General features: G+C 46.5%; 1 protein-coding gene across 1 annotated transcript in view; it reads right to left on the bottom strand.

Annotated features, from left to right (window-relative positions):
* The window catches only part of LOC132825287 (putative sodium-coupled neutral amino acid transporter 10), a 29,745-nt gene extending 12,195 nt beyond the window's left edge, over positions 1–17,550 (bottom strand). The window contains exons 1-4 of the mRNA XM_060840391.1: positions 17,438–17,550; positions 16,311–16,422; positions 14,826–14,932; positions 11,318–11,465 (exon numbers count right to left, since the gene is read on the bottom strand). Of these exons, the coding sequence (XP_060696374.1) occupies positions 11,318–11,465; positions 14,826–14,932; positions 16,311–16,389 (334 nt within the window). The 5' untranslated portion in view covers positions 16,390–16,422; positions 17,438–17,550. The remainder of the gene's footprint in view (positions 1–11,317; positions 11,466–14,825; positions 14,933–16,310; positions 16,423–17,437) is intronic.
* Positions 17,551–20,696: the final 3,146 nt, after the last annotated feature.

Genomic DNA, 20,696 nt, shown 5'->3' with positions numbered 1-20,696 from the left:
TGACATGCTTTGCAGATAGTTTGCTCAGAGTTGATTGTGAAATACTGCATATGTCATATTTTAAAAGGTTGTTTCATAGTGTTTGAAAGGTGTGCTATGGTCAGCAATGTTGGATCCAGGACTGGAAGTGGCAAATCGTTCTCCTGGATGAACAACAGACTCAGAGATGATTCATTAGTGCTCTCTTAAATAATAGCACAGAAATGAGTCAAGCCTGTACTTCCAGTCAATGACAGTTAAAGGAGAGGCACGTCAGATTCTTGGCATGGGTCTCCATTAGGGCAACAGTATCGAGGGCAGAGAGCAAAACTGAGGCATTGTGGGTTTTTTTAACTCCTCCCCTAATTCTTTCAGGCTTTCCAAAATTAAGTTATGTTAAAATGAAAAAAAATGGTAAGTTTTTGTGTGTTGCTTTTCACCTCATCCCCCTGAGGCACCATCTGTGTGTGTTTGTGCCGTAGGGAATTTGAATATTTTTGTCTCCCGCCTGTTTTCTGATACAGGTATGAATGTCCTTTTGGCTTCTTTCAGTTCCTTCAATCTTGCCCCAGTGCTGGGTGTGGAGGGTAAAACGCGTTCTTGTAGTTGGGTAATTTCTTTTGTACTGGTATTTTCTTTGTTGACACCAGTGCTTAAGGTAACTTGCTTGTATGTCAACATTCGACCTTTTCGTTTCATTTGTTTATCTATAACATCATTCATCAATTCCAGTAAGTTCACTTCTGTCGGTGTAGCGGCGTGGGTGGGGTGCATGGGGGAATAAATACATGTTAGTATATTCAGCAGGTGTTTTGCTCAAGAAGCCAAGCCTACAGGTAAGAGACACCAGAAGATAGAAGAACGATCCTTAAAGTACAGCGCATAGTCATTTGGATGATCAGAAAGTTCCTCACAAACAGGGACAGTGGAAATAGAGTCATAGAGTCATAGAGATGTACAGCACGGAAACAGACCCTTCGGTCCAACCCATCCATGCCAACCAGATATCCCAACCCAATCTAGTCCCACCTGCCAGCACCCGGCCCATATCCCTCCAAACCCTTCCTATCCAAATGCTTCTTAAATGTTGCAATTGTACCAGCCTCCACCACTTCCTCTGGCAGCTCATTCCATAAACGTACCACCTCCTGCGTGAAAAAGTTGCCCCTTAGGTCTCTTTTATATCTTTCCCCTCTCACCCTAAACCTATGCCCTCTAGTTCTGGACTCCCCAACCCTAGGGAAAAGACTTTGCCTATTTATCCTATCCATGCCCCTCATAATTTCGTCAACCTCTATAAGGTCACCCCTCAGCCTCCAACACTCCAGGGAAAACAGCCCCAGCCTGTTCAGCCTCTCCCTATAGCTCAAATCCTCCAACTCTGGCAACATCCTTGTAAGTCTTTTCTGAACCCTTTCAAGTTTCACAAATACTTTCCTATAGGAAGGAGACCAGAATTGCACGCAGTATTCCAACAGTGGCCTAACCAATGTCCTGTACAGCCACAACATGACCTCCCAACTCTTTCCTCCAGTAAGCTGCTAAATTGGAGGGCAATTCAAAATGTTACAATTGAGATTGGTGTATTTTTGTCAGAACGTTAAGGGTTAGAGAACCAACGCAGTAAATGGATTTAAGAACACATATCAGCCATGATGTTATTCAATGGCTCCAAATATGCTCATGAAGCATAGAGTCATAGAGATGTACTGCACAGAAACAGACCCTTCAGTACAACTCGTCTATGCCGACCAGATATCCTCTAACCTAATCTAGTCCCATTTGCCAGCACTTGGCCCATATCCCTCTAAACACTTTCTATTCATAAATTCATCCAGATGCCTTTTAAATGCTGTAATTGTACCAGCCTCCATCACTTCCTCTGGCAGCTCATTCCATACATGCACCATCCTCTGCATAAAAAGGTTGCCCCTGAGGTCCCTTTTATATCCTTTCCCTCTCACCCTAAACCTATGCCCTCTAGTTCTGGACTCCCCCAGCCCAGGGAAAAGGCTTTGTCTATTTATCCTATCAGAATGGCTTAATCTTGTTGCAAAGTTCCCTCCAAGCACTTCTTTGTCTATCAGTACAGAATGGGTTTTAAATCGTAAATGAACTATAATTCTGTCAAACCTTCCCATTATACATCTTTTTCTGGGGACCATTACTTTTAGGCATATATCTATTTTATTATTTGTCAAACTTGGAAACAATGCGCAAAATTGAGATCCACTTCTACAGCTCTGGTCAGTGGTTCAGTCGATTACAACATACCAGACGACAGGATTCAGGTCCTCGTCCTGACTTTGCAGTCTGGCTTAGACCAAATGAAGGAGAGTTCCACCCTGTCTCAGCAATCCGGAGTTAAGAAGGACACTTCAGCCCACCCTTAATGATAACCAGATGACACCTCATTGACCTGGTATTGAGGAAGGCGAATGGCTGTGGACATGGAGTCACTTGTAGGCCAGACCAGGCAAGGACAGGCAGATTTCCTTCCCAAATGAACATCAGTCAAGCATGTGGACTTTTAGACAAACTACAGTGGTTGCCATTAAAGTAGCTTTTCCAGTTAACAGATCTTTGATGAACTCAAATTTCACCATCTGCCATGTGGGATTCAAACTGATGTCCCCAGGACCTGCAGGTCTGGATTACCAGTTCAGTGTCGCTATTACGATGCAACCACCTCTCAGAGGGGATGGGAGCCAGTAATCAGGGTGGCATCCACATTGTATTGCACCACAGTGCCTGACGGTGGCCGGTGACTGTGTAACAGTACCACAGTGGAAAGTGAGGACTGCAGATGCTGGAAAAGGGTTGAAAAATGTAGTGCTGGAAAAACAGAAGAAGGGCTTATGCCCGAAACGTTGATTCTCCTGCTCCTCGGATGCTGCCTGGCCTGCTGTGCTTTTCCAGCAACATATTCTTCAACTAAAGTACAACAGTGCCGAACGGTGCCGCGGGCAGAATAACCAAACTTCAGTGCCTGACGGTGCCTGGTGACAGTGTAACAGTACCACAGTGCCCGGTGACTATGCAACAGTACCACAGTGCCTGACGGTGCCCGGTGACAGTGTAACAGTGCTACAGTGCCTAATGGTGGCTGGTGACTATGAAACAGTACCACAGTGCCTGACGGTGCCCGATGACAGTGTAACAGTACCACAGTGCTTGATGGTGCCCGGTGACTATGTAACAGTACGACAGTGCCTAACAGTGCCCAAGGACTGTGTAACAATACCACCGTGCCTGATGGTGCCCAAGGACTGTGTAACAATACCACAGTGCCTGATGGTGCCGGTGACTGTATAACAGCACAGCAGTGCTTGACGGTACCAGGTGACTGTGTAACAATACCACAGTTCTAAACAGTGCCCAGGGACTGTGTAACAGTACCACAGTGCCTGACAGTGACCAGTGACTCTGTAACAGTACTAAAGTGCCTGATAGTGCCGGTGACTGTAGAACAGTACCACAGTGCTTGATGGCGGCCAGGAGACTGCGTAACAGTATCACATTGCCTGACAGTGCCTGGTGACTATATAACAGTCCCACAGTGTCTGACAGTGCCAAGTGACTGTGTAGCCAAACCACAGTGCCTGATGGTGCCCGGTGACTGTGTAACAGTACCACAGTGCCGAACACTGCCAGGTGACTGCATAACAGTACCAGAGTGCCTGATGGTACCCGGTGACTGTGTAACAGTAACATAGTATCGGACAGTGCCCAGTGACAGTGCCCAGTGGGATAAAAGGTTCTTTTTCGGAATGGCAGCCAGTGACGAGTGGTGTCCCACAGGGTTCAGTGTTGGGGCCACAGCTTTTTGCATTATATATTAATGATTTGGATGAAGGGACTAGGGGCATTCTAGCGAAGTTTGCAGATGATACGAAGTTAGGTGGACAGGCAGGTAGTACTGAGGAAGTGGGGAGGCTACAGAAGGATCTAGACAGTTTGGGAGAGTGGTTCAGGAAATGGCTGATGGAATTCAATGTGAGCAAATGCGAGGTCTTGCACTTTGGAAAAAAGAATAAAAGCATAGACTACTTTCTAAATGGTGAGAAAATTCATAAAGCCAAAGTACAAAGGGATCTGGGAGTGCTAGTGAAGGATTCTCTAAAGGTAAACATGCAGGTTGAGTCCATGATTAAGAAAGTGAATGCAATGTTGTCATTTATCTCAAGACGGTTTGAATATAAAAGCACGGTTGTGCTACTGAGACTTTATAAAGCTCTGGTTAGGCCCCATTTGGCGTACTGTGTCCAGTTTTGGTCTCCCCACACCTCAGGAAGGACATACTGGCACTGGAACGTGTCCAGCGGAGATTCACACGGATGATCCCTGGAATGGTAGGTCTAACATATGAGGAACAGCTGAGGATCCTGGGATTGTATTCATTGGAGTTTAGAAGATTAAGGGGAGACTTAATAGAGATGTACAAGATAATACGTGGCTTGGAAAGGGTGGACGCTAGGAAATTGTTTCCATTAGGCGAGGAGACTAGGACCCGTGGACACAGCCTTAGAATTAGAGGGGGTCAATTCAGAACAGAAATGCAGAGACATTTCTTCAGCCAGAGAGTGGTGGGCCTGTGGAATTCATTGTCACAGAGTCCAATGGAGGCCAGGACGCTAAATGTCTTCAAGGCAGAGATTGATAGATTCTTGATGTCTCGAGGAATTAAGGACTATGGGGAGAATGCGGGTAAGTGGAGTTGAAATGCCCATCAGCCATGATTGAATGGCGGAGTGGACTCGATGGGCCCAATGGCCTTACTTCCACTCCTATGTCTTATGGTCTTATGGACTGTGTAGCCAAACCTCAGTGCCTGATGGTGCCCAGTGACTGTATAACAGCACCACAGTACCTGATGGTGCCTGGTGACTGTGCAACAGTACCACAGTGCCTGATGGTGCCCAGTGACTGGATAACAGTAACACAATGCCTGACAGTGTCCAGAGACTGGGTAACAGCACCACAGTACCTGATGGTGCCTGGTGACTGTGCAACAGTAACACAGTGCCTGACAGTGTCCAGTGACTGTGTAACAGTAACACAATGCCTGACAGTGCCCAGTGACTGTGAAGCCAAACCACAGTGGCAGACATTGCCCGTTGACTGTGTAACAGTACCACAGTGCCTGACGGTACCCAGTGACTGGGTTAACAGTGCCACAGTGTCTGGCAGTGCCCAGTGTCTGTGTAATAGTAACACACTGCCTGACGGTGCCCAGTGTCGCTGTAAAAGTACCACAGTGCCTGACAATGCCCAGTGACTGTGTAGCTGAACCACAGTGCCTGATGGTGCCTGGTGACTGAAACACTATACCACAATGCCTAACAGAGTCCAGTGACTGAAAAACAGTACCACCGTGCCTGACAGTGCCCAGTGACTATTTAACAGTAACACAGTGCCTGACAGTGCCCAGTGACTGTGTAGCTGAACCACAGTCCTGATGGTGCCTGGTGACTGTGTAACAGTACCACAGTGCCTAAATATACCCAGTGACTATATAACAGTACCACAGTGCCAGATGGTGCCCATTGACTATTTAACAGTACCACTGTGCCTGATGGTGCTCAGTGACTGTGTAAGAATACCACATTGCCTGACAGTGCCCAGTGACTATTTAACAGTAACACAGTGCCTGACAGTGCCCAGTGACTGTGTAGCTGAACCACAGTCCTGATGGTGCCTGGTGACTGTGTAACAGTACCACAGTGCCTAAATATACCCAGTGACTATATAACAGTACCACAGTGCCAGATGGTGCCCATTGACTATTTAACAGTACCACTGTGCCTGATGGTGCTCAGTGACTGTGTAAGAATACCACATTGCCTGACAGTGCCTGGTGACTATTTAACAGTAACACAGTGCCTGACAGTGCCCAGTGACTGTGTAGCTGAACCACAGACCTGATGGTGCCTGGTGACTGTGTAACAGTACCACAGTGCCTAAATATACCCAGTGACTATATAACAGTACCACAGTGCCAGATGGTGCCCATTGACTATTTAACAGTACCACTGTGCCTGATGGTGCTCAGTGACTGTGTAAGAATACCACATTGCCTGACAGTGCCCAGTGACTATTTAACAGTAACACAGTGCCTGACAGTGCCCAGTGACTGTGTAGCTGAACCACAGTCCTGATGGTGCCTGGTGACTGTGTAACAGTACCACAGTGCCTAAATATACCCAGTGACTATATAACAGTACCACAGTGCCAGATGGTGCCCATTGACTATTTAACAGTACCACTGTGCCTGATGGTGCTCAGTGACTGTGTAAGAATACCACATTGCCTGACAGTGCCAAGTGACTGTGTAACATTAACACAGTGTCCGACAGTGCCTCATGACTGTATAACAGTACCACAGTGCCTGACAGTGCCTAGTGACTGTTTAGCTGAACTACAGTGCCTAATGGTACCCGGTTACTGTGTAACGGTAACACAGTGCCTGACAGTGCCCGGTGACGGTATAACAGTACCAGAGTGCCTGATGGTGTCTGGTGACTGTGTAACAGTACCACAATGCCCATCAGTGCCTGGTGACTGTATAACAGATCCACAATGCCTGACGGTGTCCAGTGTCTGTGTAACATTAACAGAGTGCCTGACATGCCCACTTACTGTAACAGTACCACACTGCCTAACAGTGCCCGGCGACTGTGTAACAGTACCACAGTGCTTGACGGTGCCCAGTGACTGTGTAACAGTACCTCTGGGTCTGACGGTGCCCAGTGACTGTGTAACAGTACCACAGTTCCTGACGGTGCCCAGTGACTGTGTAACAGTACCACAGTTCCTGACGGTGCCCAGTGACTGTGTAACAGTACCACAGTTCCTGACGGTGCCTAGTGACTGTGTAACAGTACCACAGTGCCTGACAGTGTCCAGTGACTGTGTAGCCGAATTACAGTGCCTGATGGTGCCCGGTAACTGTGTAACAGAACCACAGTGCCTGACAATGCCCAGTGGCTGTGTGACAGTACCACAGTGCCTGATGGTGCCCAGTGACTGTGTAAAAGAACCACGATGCCTGACAGTGCCATGTGACTGTGTAGCCGAACCACAGTGCCTAATGGTACCGGGTTACCGTGTAACAGTAACACAGTGCCTGACAGTGCCCGGTGACTGTATAACAGCACCAGAGTGCCTGATGGTGTCTGGTGACTGTGTAACAGTACCACAATGCCCATCAGTGCCTGGTGACTGTATAACAGATGCAGAATACCAGACGGTGTAGAGTGTCTGTGTAACATTAACAGAGTGCCTGACATGCCCACATACTGTAACAGTACCACACTGCCTAACAGTGCCCGTCGACTGTGTAACAGTACCACAGTGCCTGACAATGCCCAGTGACTGTGTAACAGTACCTCTGGGTCTAACGGTGCCCAGTGACTGTGTAACAATACCACAGTGCCGGACAGTGCCCAGTGACTGTGTAAAAGTACCACAGTGCCTGACAGTGCCATGTGACTGTGTAGCTGAACCACAGTGCCTAATGGTGCCCGGTTACTGTGTTATGGTAAAACTATGCCTGACAGTGCACTATGACTGTAACAGTACCACAGTGCCTAACTGTTCCCAGTGACTGTATGACAGTATCAGAGTGCCTTATGGTGCCCGGTTACTGTGTAATGGTAACACAGTGCCTGATAGTACAGAGTGATTGTTTAGCCAAACCACAGTGTCTGATGGTGCCCGGTGACTGTTTAACAGTACCACAATGCTTAACAGTGCCTGGTGACTGTATAACAGTACCACAGTGCCTGATGGTGTCCAGTGACTATGTAACAGTACCACAGTGCCTGATGGTGCCCGTTGACAGTGTAACAGTACCACAGTGCCTGATGGTGCCCCGTTACCATGTAACGGTAACACAGTGCCTGACAGTGCCCAGTGACTGTGTAGCCGAACCACAGTGTCTGATGGTGCCCGGTGTCTGTATAATAGTACCACAGTGCCTGATAGTGCCCAGGGACTGTGTAACAGTACCACAGTACCTGATAGTGCCCGACGACTGTATAACAGTACCAAATTGCCTGATAGTGCCCGGTGACTGTGTAACTGTACCTCAGTGCCTGATAGTGCCTAGTGACTGTATAACAGCACCACAGTACCTGATCAAATGCCTGATGGTGCTTGGTGACTGTATAACAGTACCTGAGTGCCTGATAGTGTGCGGTGACTGAAACAATCCCACAGTGCCTGACAGTGCCACAGTGCCTGATGGTGCCCGGTGTCTCTGTAACAGTACCACAGTGCCTGACTATGCCCAGTGACTGTGTAGCCGAACCACAGTGCCTGATGGTGCCCGGTGACTGTATAACTATACCACAATGCCTAATAGAGTCCGGTGACTGAAAAATAGTACCACCGTGCCTTATGGTACCCAGTGACTATTTAACAGTAACACAGTGCCTGACAGTGCCCAGTGACTGTGTAGCTGAACCACAGTCCTGATGGTGCCCGGTGACTGTGAAACAGTCCCAAAGTGCCTGACAGTGCCCGGTGACTGTGAAACAGTACCACAGTGCCTGATGGTGCCCGGTGACTGAAAAATAGTACCACCGTGCCTTATGGTACCCAGTGACTATTTAACAGTAACACAGTGCCTGACAGTGCCCAGTGACTGTGTAGCTGAACCACAGTCCTGATGGTGCCCGGTGACTGTGAAACAGTCCCAAAGTGCCTGACAGTGCCCGGTGACTGTGAAACAGTACCACAGTGCCTGATGGTGCCCGGTGACTGTGAAACAGTACCACTGTGCCTAACGGTGCGCAGTGACTGTGTAACAGTAACACAGTGCCTGACAGTGCCCAGTGACTGTGTAGCTGAACCACAGTCCTGATGGTGCCCGGTGACTGTGAAACAGTCCCAAAGTGCCTGACAGTGCCCGGTGACTGTGAAACAGTACCACTGTGCCTGACAGTGCCCGGTGACTGTGTAACAGTACCACAGTGCCTAACGGTGCGCAGTGACTGTGTAACAGTACCACAGTGCCTGATGGTGCCCAGTGACTGTGGAACAGTACCACAGTGCCTGATGGTGCCCAGTGACTGTGGAACAGTACCACAGTGCCTGATGGTGCCCAGTGACTGTGGAACAGTACCACAGTGCCTGATGGTGCCCAGTGACTGTGGAATAGTACCACAGTGCCTGATGGTGCCCAGTGACTGTGGAACAGTACCACAGTGCCTGATGGTGCCCAGTGACTGTGGAACAGTACCACAGTGCTTGACGGAGTCACTCAACATCAATTTTCAAGGAATAACCATTGGGCACACTCACCATCCAGTTCAGGATGGAAAGCAGACTCCTCGTACAGGAACACCCATGTGTGCCCCTTGAATACTGAGAGAATTGCAGACTCTTAATGCAGGAGAGGGTGAGACAGAATGCCTCACAGTAAAGGGACCCTCTCAGCATTAATAAACACATTTGGGTGTTGCTGTGATTGGAGGGTTCGTGCTTGAGGTAGAAGCTGAATAGGCTGGGGCATCCTTTCACTAGAGAATTGGAGATCTGTGGCGTGGCCTTACAGAGGGTTATAAAATCATTGAGTAAAAAGGGAGATCTGCAGATGCTGGAGATCAGAGCTGAAAATGTGTTGCTGGTTAAAGCACAGCAGGTCAGGCAGCATCCAAGGAACAGGAAATTCGACGTTTCGGGCCACAGCCCTTGTTAGGGAGAATAGCCAAGGTCTTTTCCCCATGGTAGGGGAGTCCAAAACTAAAGGGCATAGGTTTAAGGTGAGAGGTGATAGATTTAAAAAAAGACCTGAGGGGCAATGTTTTGACGCAGAGGGTGGTGTGTGAATGGAATGAGCTGCCAGAGAAAGTGGTGGAGGCTGGTACAATACATCATTTAAAAGGTATCTGGATGGGTATATGAATAGTAAGGGTTTAGAGGGATATAGAGTCATAGAGATGTACAGCATAGGAACAGACCCTGTGGTCCAACTCCTCCATGCCGACCAGATATCCCAACCCAATCTAATCCCATCCGCCAGCCCCTGGCCCACATCCCTCCAAACCCTTCCTATTCATATACCTATCCAAATGCTTCTTAAATGTTGCAATTGTACCAGCCTCCACCACATCCTCTGGCAGCTCATTCCATACACGTCCCACCCACTGTGTGAAAACGTTGTCCCTTAGGTCTCTTTTATATCTTTCCCCTCTCACCCTAAACCTATGCCCTCTAGTTCTGGACTCCCTGATCCCAGGGAAAAGACTCTGTCTATTTATCCTATATATGCCCCTCATGATTTTGTAAACCTCAATAAGGTGGGCAGCACGGTGGCACAGTGGTTAGCACTGCTATCTCACAGTGTCAGAGACCCGGGTTCAATTCCCGCCTCAGGCAACTGTCTGTGTGGAGTTTGCACATTCTCCCCGGGTCTGCGTGGGTTTCCTCCAGGTGCTCTGATTTCCTCTCAGTCCAAAAAATGTGCAGGTTAGGTGAATTGGCCATGTAAATTGCCTGTAGCATTAGGGGAATGGGTCTGGGTGGGTTGCGCTTCGGTGGGTCGGTGTGGACTTGTTGGGCCGAAGGGCCTGTTTCCACACTGTAAGTAACCTAAAAAAAAGGTCACCCCTCAGCTTCCAACGCTCCAGGGAAAACAGCCCCAGCCTCTCCCTATAACTCAAATCCTCCAACCCTGGATCAAGTGCTGGCAAATAGGACTAAATTAATTTAGGATATCTGGTTGGCATGGACTGGTTGGATTGAAGGATCTTTTTCCTTGTTGTATATCTCTTTGACTATGACTCCTTGAATGACAGCTATCACACTGTCAGTGTGGAAGTTGGAAACTTCTTTAACAGGAAGTCACGTGACCATGGCTGAGGCTATCTTTTGACATTGATATTGGAGAGAGTAGGGTAGGTTGGTGTGGTAGCATTTTTTAAATACAACTGAAATATTGGCTCCAGATTTCCTCCCAGGAGGTCAGCTATTTTCATTTCCATGATTCATCCACCACAGGGGTTGCTTCTGAGCAGAACTGAGGCCTTAATTACCCTTAAAATTCCCTTAATAGCCTTTCCTGGCTTCCCGCCATTTGAAGACACTTCAGTGATTTCACATCGATGTGGCTTGTTGGAAACTAGCCCACAGTAGGGTAACTGCCAGCAAGCTGTGTATCGTACTCCCACTGCAACATTTCTGTCTACTCACCCCAGGATCCACCTCAGCGGCCAGATGAAAACGGAGCAGCTCTGATTATTCACATTGACCGTTTAAACTTTTTTTTAAATGATTGATATAAAGAAACATTTCTACAACGGCAGCATTAGTGAAGATTTAACAATTGCCTTACCTCCATTCCTTAATGCAATCTTTGCATTTCCTGATTCGTCGGTCACCCTGGATTTCCGGATTGGCTGTAATTGGAGTTCTTCCCCATTTAAATCAGTGATGCTTGATGCACGGATAAGGAGCAAGAGGATTCCGAAACCCAGAACAATCTGCGACACCACGTTTAAAATGAGACCCCTTTTGAGTGCATTGATATTGACCCAAATACATGCCTTAAAATGGGTCTCGCTACAACAACATCTGGAAGTATCATTTCACATGATAAGATCACATATTGAATGAGTTAGTGAGTTAAATTAACAATGAGCTTCATGAAGCAAATGAAGAATTTTCTGTTGAGTTTTGGAATGGCTTTTCTTTCATAATTCCAGCCTCAGCCTCACCCTCCAAGTCAACAATTGTGTCTTAAGCACAAAAGTTTGGACCAATTTGTTTAATGAAAACCCTTTACTGCATAGCATGTAAAAAACAGGAACAGACCGAAAAGCTCTATGAAAATATACTTTCTCCACACGAGCTTCCGCCTTTCCTTTACAACATTTTTCTCCTTGGACAGATCATGTCACTAAAACATTACCCTGACTCCCTGAGGGAGGTTCCTGAGGCCAAACCAGAGCATAGCATGATATTTTCCATCACGTTCAACTGCCGTTTCAGACTTGGAAATGCTGGCCAATGTAAAAATGGATAACCTCTTCCCAGCATGGACTTCCCTTTGCTTTGGGCATGGACCGTCACACCATCTATCTTCAAGAGAGAGATAGCCCAGGTAGAAAGCTCAGTGGCTCAATGGTTAGCACTGCTGCCTCAAAGCACCATGGACCGAGGTGGGATTCCAGCCTCTGTGTGGACTTTGCACATTCTCTCCGTGTCTGCAAAAGCTTCCTCTGGGGGCTCAGGTTTGGTGGATTAACCATGCTAAATTGCCCTATGTTGTCCAGGGATGTACAAGCTAGGTGGGTTAGCCATTGGGGATGCTCTTTGGAAGGTTGGTGGGAATGGGATGGGCCAAATGTGGGCGGCACGATGGCACAGTGGTTAGCACTGCTGTCTCACAGCGCCTGAGACCCGGGTTCAACTCCCGACTCAGGCGACTGACTGTGTGGAGTTTGCACGTTCTCCCCGTGTCTGCGTGGGTTTCCTCCGGGTACTCTGGTTTCCTCCCACAGTCCAAAGATGTGCGGGTCAGGTGAATTGGCCATGCTAAATTGCCCGTAGTGTTAGGTAAGAGGTAAATGTAGGGGTATGGGTGGGTTGCGCTTCGGCGGGTCGGTGTGGACTTGTTGGGCCGAAGGGCCTGTTTCCACACTGTAAGTGATCTAAGTGATCTAATCTAATCAAATTGCCTGTTTCCACAGTGTAGGAATTCTATGAAAGCTGCTTTGCCATTGCGAATGTAGGTTGGAAACAATTTGCATGTTCCTTGGAATATAGTTCAATAAGATGGCTGTATAGTCCCATTTTTGTTTTAAAAAAAAACAAATGTGATTGGTATTTACCAAACAATCAGAGCCACTTCAACATATTGCTGAATTTATCACTGATCAATAGGAATTACAGGTGGGACAGAATTGAATGATGGAAAAATCTCCTACTTCTCTGTGATAATGAATTTTATCCTGTCAGCCATTTCCTCTGCTATGCAGTGGAGTTAGTCACCTTCATTTAACTCCACTCTCATTGTCTTTTCAGAGCCAGAGGTTCTTCCCCTTGATCTGTGTGGCCACACCAACCATGCAACCTTGTGGAGTGCCCAAGGAAGCAAGTTTTGGGGCCCATTCCTCTTTCTCATTTCCACAGTGTCTGCGAAAACATCGAGGTCTTCAGCTCTTTCTCTTCATCATCACTCCTTACCCCTCGACTGCCCCATGCCATAAGATATCCAGTCCAGAATAAGCTGTGCCCTCCTATCCACCTAAATGTAGGGATGACTAAGGCTCATGGCAACCATCACAAATTCCATCTCACCTTCGCTGACTTCATCCCCTTCCCCCATTGTTTACCCGCTTGACAGCCGGAGCTGAGCATTTGAATCCTTACTGCTTCTTTCACAAAGACCGCCCCAGCCACCTCTGTCACACTGGCCACCCCCACCCTTCAAGAAATGCTTCTTTGTTTCCATCCGTAGCTCCGAATACTCCAATTCTCCCCAGTCGGATACTCACTTCCAAGTGAGGAGAGTCTCAGGGTTGTGCTGGGGGTGGGAGGTGAACAGGCAGGGGGGATTGCTGATTTGACACCAGGAAACACAGAGGAGCAGGCTTCTCTGTCACACGCCAAGCCAAGCCCTGATGGCCATATTTTGTCTCTGTTTCCTGACCATGGATGACCAGACAGAGAGGCTGCTGGATAGGCCATTCATCACCAGGCCACAGCTCAGGGAATATGGGGAGGTCGGAAGGCCAGACTAAAGAGGATGATCCCAGTCTGAGCCCAGAGGAGATCAGGGAAACTGGAGGTGGGGTCATTCCGATTCCGGCAACACCAAAAAGACCAGGAACAGAGAAGATCAAAACAGTCAAGAGTGGGAGGTTGAACGCTGTCATGTGTAATTGTGTGTTTGATTATGTGTTTAGTATTGATGCTTACTGTGATTGGTGGCTTAAGCCTGGGTTTAGACTCAGAGAAAATAAAACAAAATATGAAGAGTGAGAGGCCTGCGCCAAAACATGAAGAAGCTATTTGAGAGTACCTACATCATCACGACATAAGTCGGACATACAGTATTGTCTGATTGCAGCAACGTGGTAAAGCAGCAGCAATACTGGGGCCAGCAGGAAACCTTTACCCACCCACCCCTTCCCCCACCTCCGTGTCAACAGATTCACCTCTCTTTACCCATTTGGTTTTGAGAGGCCAGGGTTAAGTATAATCTAGTGACACGACATGATGTCTCACTGTAATAATTACATTGCCTACCTCCTTCCAGTGAGCTGATTGGCTGTCAGCACCCTTGCGTCCCTCGCATTAAAATTGGGGGTAGGAAGTTTTGAATTTGGGTACAGAATTTTCATATTTTAACACCACACCTGTCCTATGTATGCACAGTGTGAGGGTTAAAATGACTCCTGATCCACCAGTTGACTGGAAAAAGAAAATGCACCCTTCTATAGAATCCCTATAGTGTGGATAGGGGCCATTCAAGTCTGCACTGACCTTCTGAAGGGTATCCCATCCAGACTCCTATGGCCAATCCACCAAACCTGCCCATCTTTGGGCCATGGGAAGAAACCTATGCTGGCACAGGGAGAACATACAAACTCCACACAGATAGTCACCTGAGGCTGGGATCAAACCCAGGTCCCTGGTGCTGTGAGGCAGCAGTGCTAACCACTGAGCCACTGTACCAACCTTCTAACCAGAAGGAATGATCCCCTAGGAATATATTCCATGGTTTGAGGTGTGAAAATGGAACCTAGAACCTCCCAACACTGGAAGTGAAATAGTAAATGACTAACCCTAACTTCCAAAGTTTACAGTGTAATGTGCCGGAGTAAGGTTATACTTACTCTTCCTGTGAAAGTATCTTTCCGTAGTTTCGCATGAAATACAGATGGGCAAATGAAGCAGATGACTGTTCCCATGGTGGTTCCTATGATTGCTAACACAGTCTGCACTGAAAGACCAAACACAGACCGCTGTCAGGGCAATGATAAGAATCTCATCAGAGGAACAGGAGCAAAGGTAACACTTGTCTGAAACTTTGAACATGGAACCAAGATCATGCATTTACAGTTGGCACAAGTTACAGCGCATTATCAGGAGGAAAAAGTAATGGTTGTTATTAGGAGCTTGGGATTTACCGGAATCAGAAAGCACAGAAGAAAGACATTTAACCTCTTGCATGGTTTGCTGAATGAGCTATCCAGTTACTCCCACTCCCTTGCCCCTTTCACATAACCCTTCAAATTGTCTCCTTCATTCATTTAACCAATCCTGTTTTGAAAATTGCATATGAAACTTTTTCCACTTCCCTTTTAGGCGGTGCATTTCAGATTGAACGACTTGTTGTGATTAAAGAGCTCCCTTCATTTCCCGTCTGGTCATTTTGTCACATTTTCCTTACTCTCAGTCCCTCCTCCAAACAAAACTTCACTCGCAGTGGGACAAACCCTCGTGTTACTTTGCACTATAGCACTTTGTACTAGTCCCTGAACTCAGTTTCCTAGATATGACATAAACTGTCTTATAAAAGTGAAGTACCCTAATCCTAACCCTCACCCTAACCCTAATCTTATTGCAGAGTACCCTAACCCTAACCATAATCTTATTGCAATGTACCGTCACCCTATATCCTAACCCTAATGCTACTGCTACCTTAAACGTAAACCTAATCCTACTGCAGTATACCTTAACCTTCACCCTAACCCTGTTGCAGTATACTCTAACTTTATTGTAATATACCCTCACCCTAACACTAATCCTAATCCTAACTATAACCCTACTGCATTGTAACCTAATTGTAACCTAATTGTAATCCTAACTCTAACCATATTGCAATATATGCTCATCCTAACCCTCACCCTAATCCTGAGCCTGTTTCAATGCACCTTAACCCTAACCTTATTGCAGTGTACCCCAACTCTATTACAACATACCCTAACCTTAACTCTGTTGCAATGTACACCTAACTCTAATCCTAACCCTAACCCTAACTCTATTGCAATGTATCCTAACCGTAATCCCAACCCTAATCCTAAACGTAACTACCACTAGAACATGCCAGAAGCAATCATCTAGAGAACATGTTTATTTGGAAAGAACAGTAAAGCAGTAATAATAGACAATACAGGAGACTGTCATAGTTTATGGATCAAGCAACAACAACAGAAAACGACGGGACCCTAATACTTACCCAGGACATCATTTTATCAGAGTTCCCAGCCCCCTGAACTCAGAAGCCATTCAGCACCCCCACTCCAAGTCTGTTTTCCTATTAAATTAAACCACTCTCATACTGTTAGTTCCAGCTCATACATTCCAATTGCACTTACCATCCGGTACCAGGATCCCCATGATCATGGTACCATAAACTGTCACCATTGTAGTTATTACATGCTGACAAAAGGGCATATCTCCACTCACTGAGAATGTACCATCTTCTTTCTGTAAAATGTGCAAAGAATATATCAGTGATTGCTGAAAATCCTTTGAGTTTTTTTTAATCCAACATGTTTACTCATTTTTAAACAAATTCAGAAAAAGGGAAGACCCAACAGATACGATCCATGATCCAGGAGTAATTTCTCTCTGCATACTCAATAGAATATCCTTCCTGTTCTATATGGTAATGACTTGGCTAGGGATATGGCAAGTTCTGAAGCATCAATATTGCCGGAATATTGTCAGGGCCCATAGCCTTTGCAGTACATCAGCCATTTCTTTTTATCGCATGGAGTGAATCGAATTAGCTGAAAACTGGTACCTGTGATGCTGAGGGCCTCTGGAAGAGGTTGAGATGGATTATCCACTCGGCATTTCTGAATGAAGATGTAAATGCACTCATGTGCCAGGCTCCCCCAATCATTGAGGATGGGGGTGTTTTGTAGAACAGTCATAATGTTCCTAATGCTTGCAGTTGTGACTTCAGTCTATAACTGAGAACTGCCAACATGAGTTATTATCAATAGAAAACTAAGCCAACCAGAAGAGTAATTGGATGGGAAAGGGCATGGAAATCCTATGGCATTGGTTGTGTTCTTATAATCCACCAATGCTACACCAAACTCAACAAACATACAGAAGCAAGTGGCTCAATTTAATTGTCTATAATGGGATTTCTGTTCCAGGTTTCTTCCAACCTCACTCTATTTCACCATATCAGCATACCCTGCCGTCTCCCTCAAGCCATTGTCTACCATGCTTCGAACACAGCCATGTTAATCATTACAATCTCTCCCTGTAAGGAATAAATTCTAACTATCCTCTGATCAAGAAATTTGTCTTGAATTGCTCCTTGTGTTCTTAACTGTAACTGTCTTACAGTTCCGGCCCTCAATGTCTGCCAGTCTCCCACAAAATGGAAATCCCTTCTCTATGCCTACCCCACAAAGACTCAAGTTCTCTTCGGTTTTCTCTCATATTGGCGATTACCGTTTGTCTGATTGATCAATAAACTAACCTCTTGTTCAAAAAGGAGCGTGCTAATGGCTTGTCGACAGGGTAGAATGACCAGTGGGAAGCTCAGTGTGAGTGAGACTAGAAATATAGCACGGGTGACGTTTGTTGCAAAACTCGGGGGTAGAGCAGCAAGTATATCGCCCGGTACAGCTTCAACCAGAGTCAGATAGCCACAGACTCCAACCTGAAATGTTTATTCAAAGGAAGAAAATAGTAAAATATGAAAATCTGCTTTCAGTTTAAACAATCAAAACCATAGCAGTATTATAATCCAAGCACTTCAAACCCGAAACTGACTAGACTCCTTACAGTGTGGAAACAGGCCCTTCGGCCCAACCACACCAACCCTCCGAAGAGGGACCCACTCTCCCTGACTAATACAGCGGGCAGTTTAGCATGGCCAATCTACCTAACCCGCACATCTTTGGACTGTGGGAGGAAACCCATGCTGACACAGGGAGAATGTGCAAACTCCACACAGAGAGTTGCCCAGGGTGGGAATTGATCCCTGGGGCTGTGAGGCAGCAGTGCTAACCACTGAGCCAGCATGTCTTTGTCACTGGTCATGTAAATAACTTCCCAGCCCGTGATCATTGCTGTCTTGAAATGAAAGAATAACAGAGAATGTCGAGTTCCTTATTAAATCACCTCTATTCTGCCTTAAATATGTATTGCCAGCTCTTTACGGATGCTGCCTGAGGCGATTGGTTTATCTTGAATCATCTTAACTTGTGACATGCATCTTTTAGTAACATGTTTACATCTTATACTAAATTTGCTTCTAATCTTAGGTTTGCATTTCAGCGTTGCCTTGAGATACGTAAGAGTGAAGAGACAATTTTACTTTGGGCCAAGGTTACGCAGTCTAAACCCCAATGTCACCTGCCATTCACTTCAATTGAAATACAGTAAAAGTGAGGAATTAATGGGTATAAAACAGCTGATCAGTTACTGCCCATTTACAAGGTAAAATGTCCCTCTCCAGGGCCAGAAACGTCAGTTCCAAATCTGCCTTTCATTGACTTAAGATTGATTATGTCTTATCCCCAGGATTGCAAGGTTCACATCTGCTTTTTTCTCTAAGTGCAGCTAAATGCAAAGTGAGGATCTGACCTGATCCCACCACAAGGTGAAACAGAAGTACTCGGAGGGGCAAGTTCTGTCCTGTTCATTCTGGGCTACGAATAAGGAATCAAGCCATTCAGGACTGAGATGAGGACGAATTTCTTCACTCAGAGAGTTTTGGAAGGGTGGAATTCTCTCCCACAGAAGGCTGTTGGGAACAGTTTGTTAGATATATTCAAGAGGGAGCTGGAGTTGGCCCTGGCAGCTGAAAGGGTATGGAGAGAAAGTGGGATTTGGATACTGAAATCACATGATCAGCCATGATTGTACTGAATGGCAGAGCTGTCTTGAAGGGCCGAATGGCCTATTTCTGCTCCTGTTTCTATGTTTCTGCGTTTCTATGAATCAAGTAGGACTTTAATGACTTGGATTTACAGCTCGCAAACTCAGGGACTACTCCAGTGCTAAAGCATCGGTCGAAACACACGCTGAGTAACTCACTATTGTGTAAAATGCAAAGGTGATGATGGTTGCTTGCTTGCAGATCACATTCATCTGCTCCACAGATTTCCCTATGAGGTTGAAGTACATTGGAAGCACCAGCCTTGACATAGAACATCGAAGAGAAACCATAATGTAAACATAGCTTAGATTGGAAGGTCAGTGGCTGACTCCAACATTAAATATTGCTCGCACATGCAACCCTGGGTAATAAACGATCAAACCTGGCCTTACAGATGGGAGGGGTCTTATTGATCCTGAGGCCAATTGTTTGCCGGCCCCTTCCCTCCTGATTGTCCAATGACAGAAAAGTACTGTCCGTCAGGTTGGTGTGAGATAGGGTGGAGGTGCTATCCAGTGATTCCTCCCTCAGAACGGGTCACTCAACCTGAACTACTAACTTTGGTTTCTCTCCACAGATGCTGCCTGAACTGCTGAGATTTTCTACTTTGGGTTCTGATTTCCAGCATCCACAGTTCTTTTGGTTTTTATTGAGCCTGGAACCTGCGTCTTGGTTCCAGAGAATACCTGCTCATTTCTCCCATGAGTCCAGGTTGACCTGGTGACAGCTTCTGTGTTGCAAATGGTATTTCATCGGAAGGCAGTCCGACTCTGTCGCACTCAGACGCGCAATAACAATATACATTTCTACAGTGTCTTTCATGTGGCAAATGACTGCAAAGCAATTGGCAGGTCCATTTATCAAAAGAAAATTGATGCTGAGACACATAGGGAGATATTAATGGAAAACAAAACAGAAATTGCTGGAGAAACTAAGCAGGTCCGGCAGCATAGAATTCCTATAGTGTGGAAGCAGACCATTCGGCCCATCAGCTCCTCACCGACCCTCGGAAGAGCATCCCACCCAGACCAAAACCCCCACCTTATCCCTGTAATCCTGCATTTCCCATGGCTAGGTTAATTAGCCAGCACATCCCTGAATTCTATGGGCAATTGAGCATGGTCAATCCACATAACCTGCACATCTTTGGGCTGTGGGAGGAAACCAGAGCACCCAAAGGAAACCCACGCAGACAATTTACGAACTTCACACAAACAGTCGCCCAAGACTGTAATCAAACCTGGGTCTTTGGCGCTGTGAGGCAGCAGTGCTAGCCACAGAGACACCCACGCTGCATCTGTGGGGTGAAAATAGAGTTAATGTCTCGCGCCTGGCAGTTCTAATGAAGAGTCATTGGACCCGAAACGTTAACTCTACTTTCTTGCCACAGATGCTGCCAGGCCTGCTGAGTGTCATCAGTAATCTGTGTTCTTGTTTCAGACCTCCTGAATCTTTATTTTTTATTTGAAGGAGATATTAAGATGGGCACATCTTCAAAGGAAGTAAGAGAGGTTGATATGGGCAATGGATTTGCGATAGAATTCCAGGACTCAGGGATAAAACAGCCAAGTTGAAAGTGTGGTGTTGGAAAAGCACAGCAGGTCCGGCAGCATCCAAGGAGCAGGAGAGTCAACGTTTCGGGCCGGAGCCCCTCATGAGGAATAAGCCCTTCCAATGAAGGGCTTAGACCCGAAACGTCAACTCTCCTGCTCCTCGGATGCTGCCAGACCTGCTGTGCTTTTCCAGCACCATACTCTCAACTCTGATCTCCAGTACCTGCAGGTCTCACTGTCTCCGAGATAAAACAGCGAAGGCATGACAATTAATAGGAGGAACAATTAAAATTGGAGAC

This window comes from Hemiscyllium ocellatum, chromosome 20 (assembly GCF_020745735.1).
Source record: "Hemiscyllium ocellatum isolate sHemOce1 chromosome 20, sHemOce1.pat.X.cur, whole genome shotgun sequence".
Taxonomy (NCBI): domain Eukaryota; kingdom Metazoa; phylum Chordata; class Chondrichthyes; order Orectolobiformes; family Hemiscylliidae; genus Hemiscyllium; species Hemiscyllium ocellatum.
This window is presented reverse-complemented; position numbering and strand designations above follow the sequence as displayed.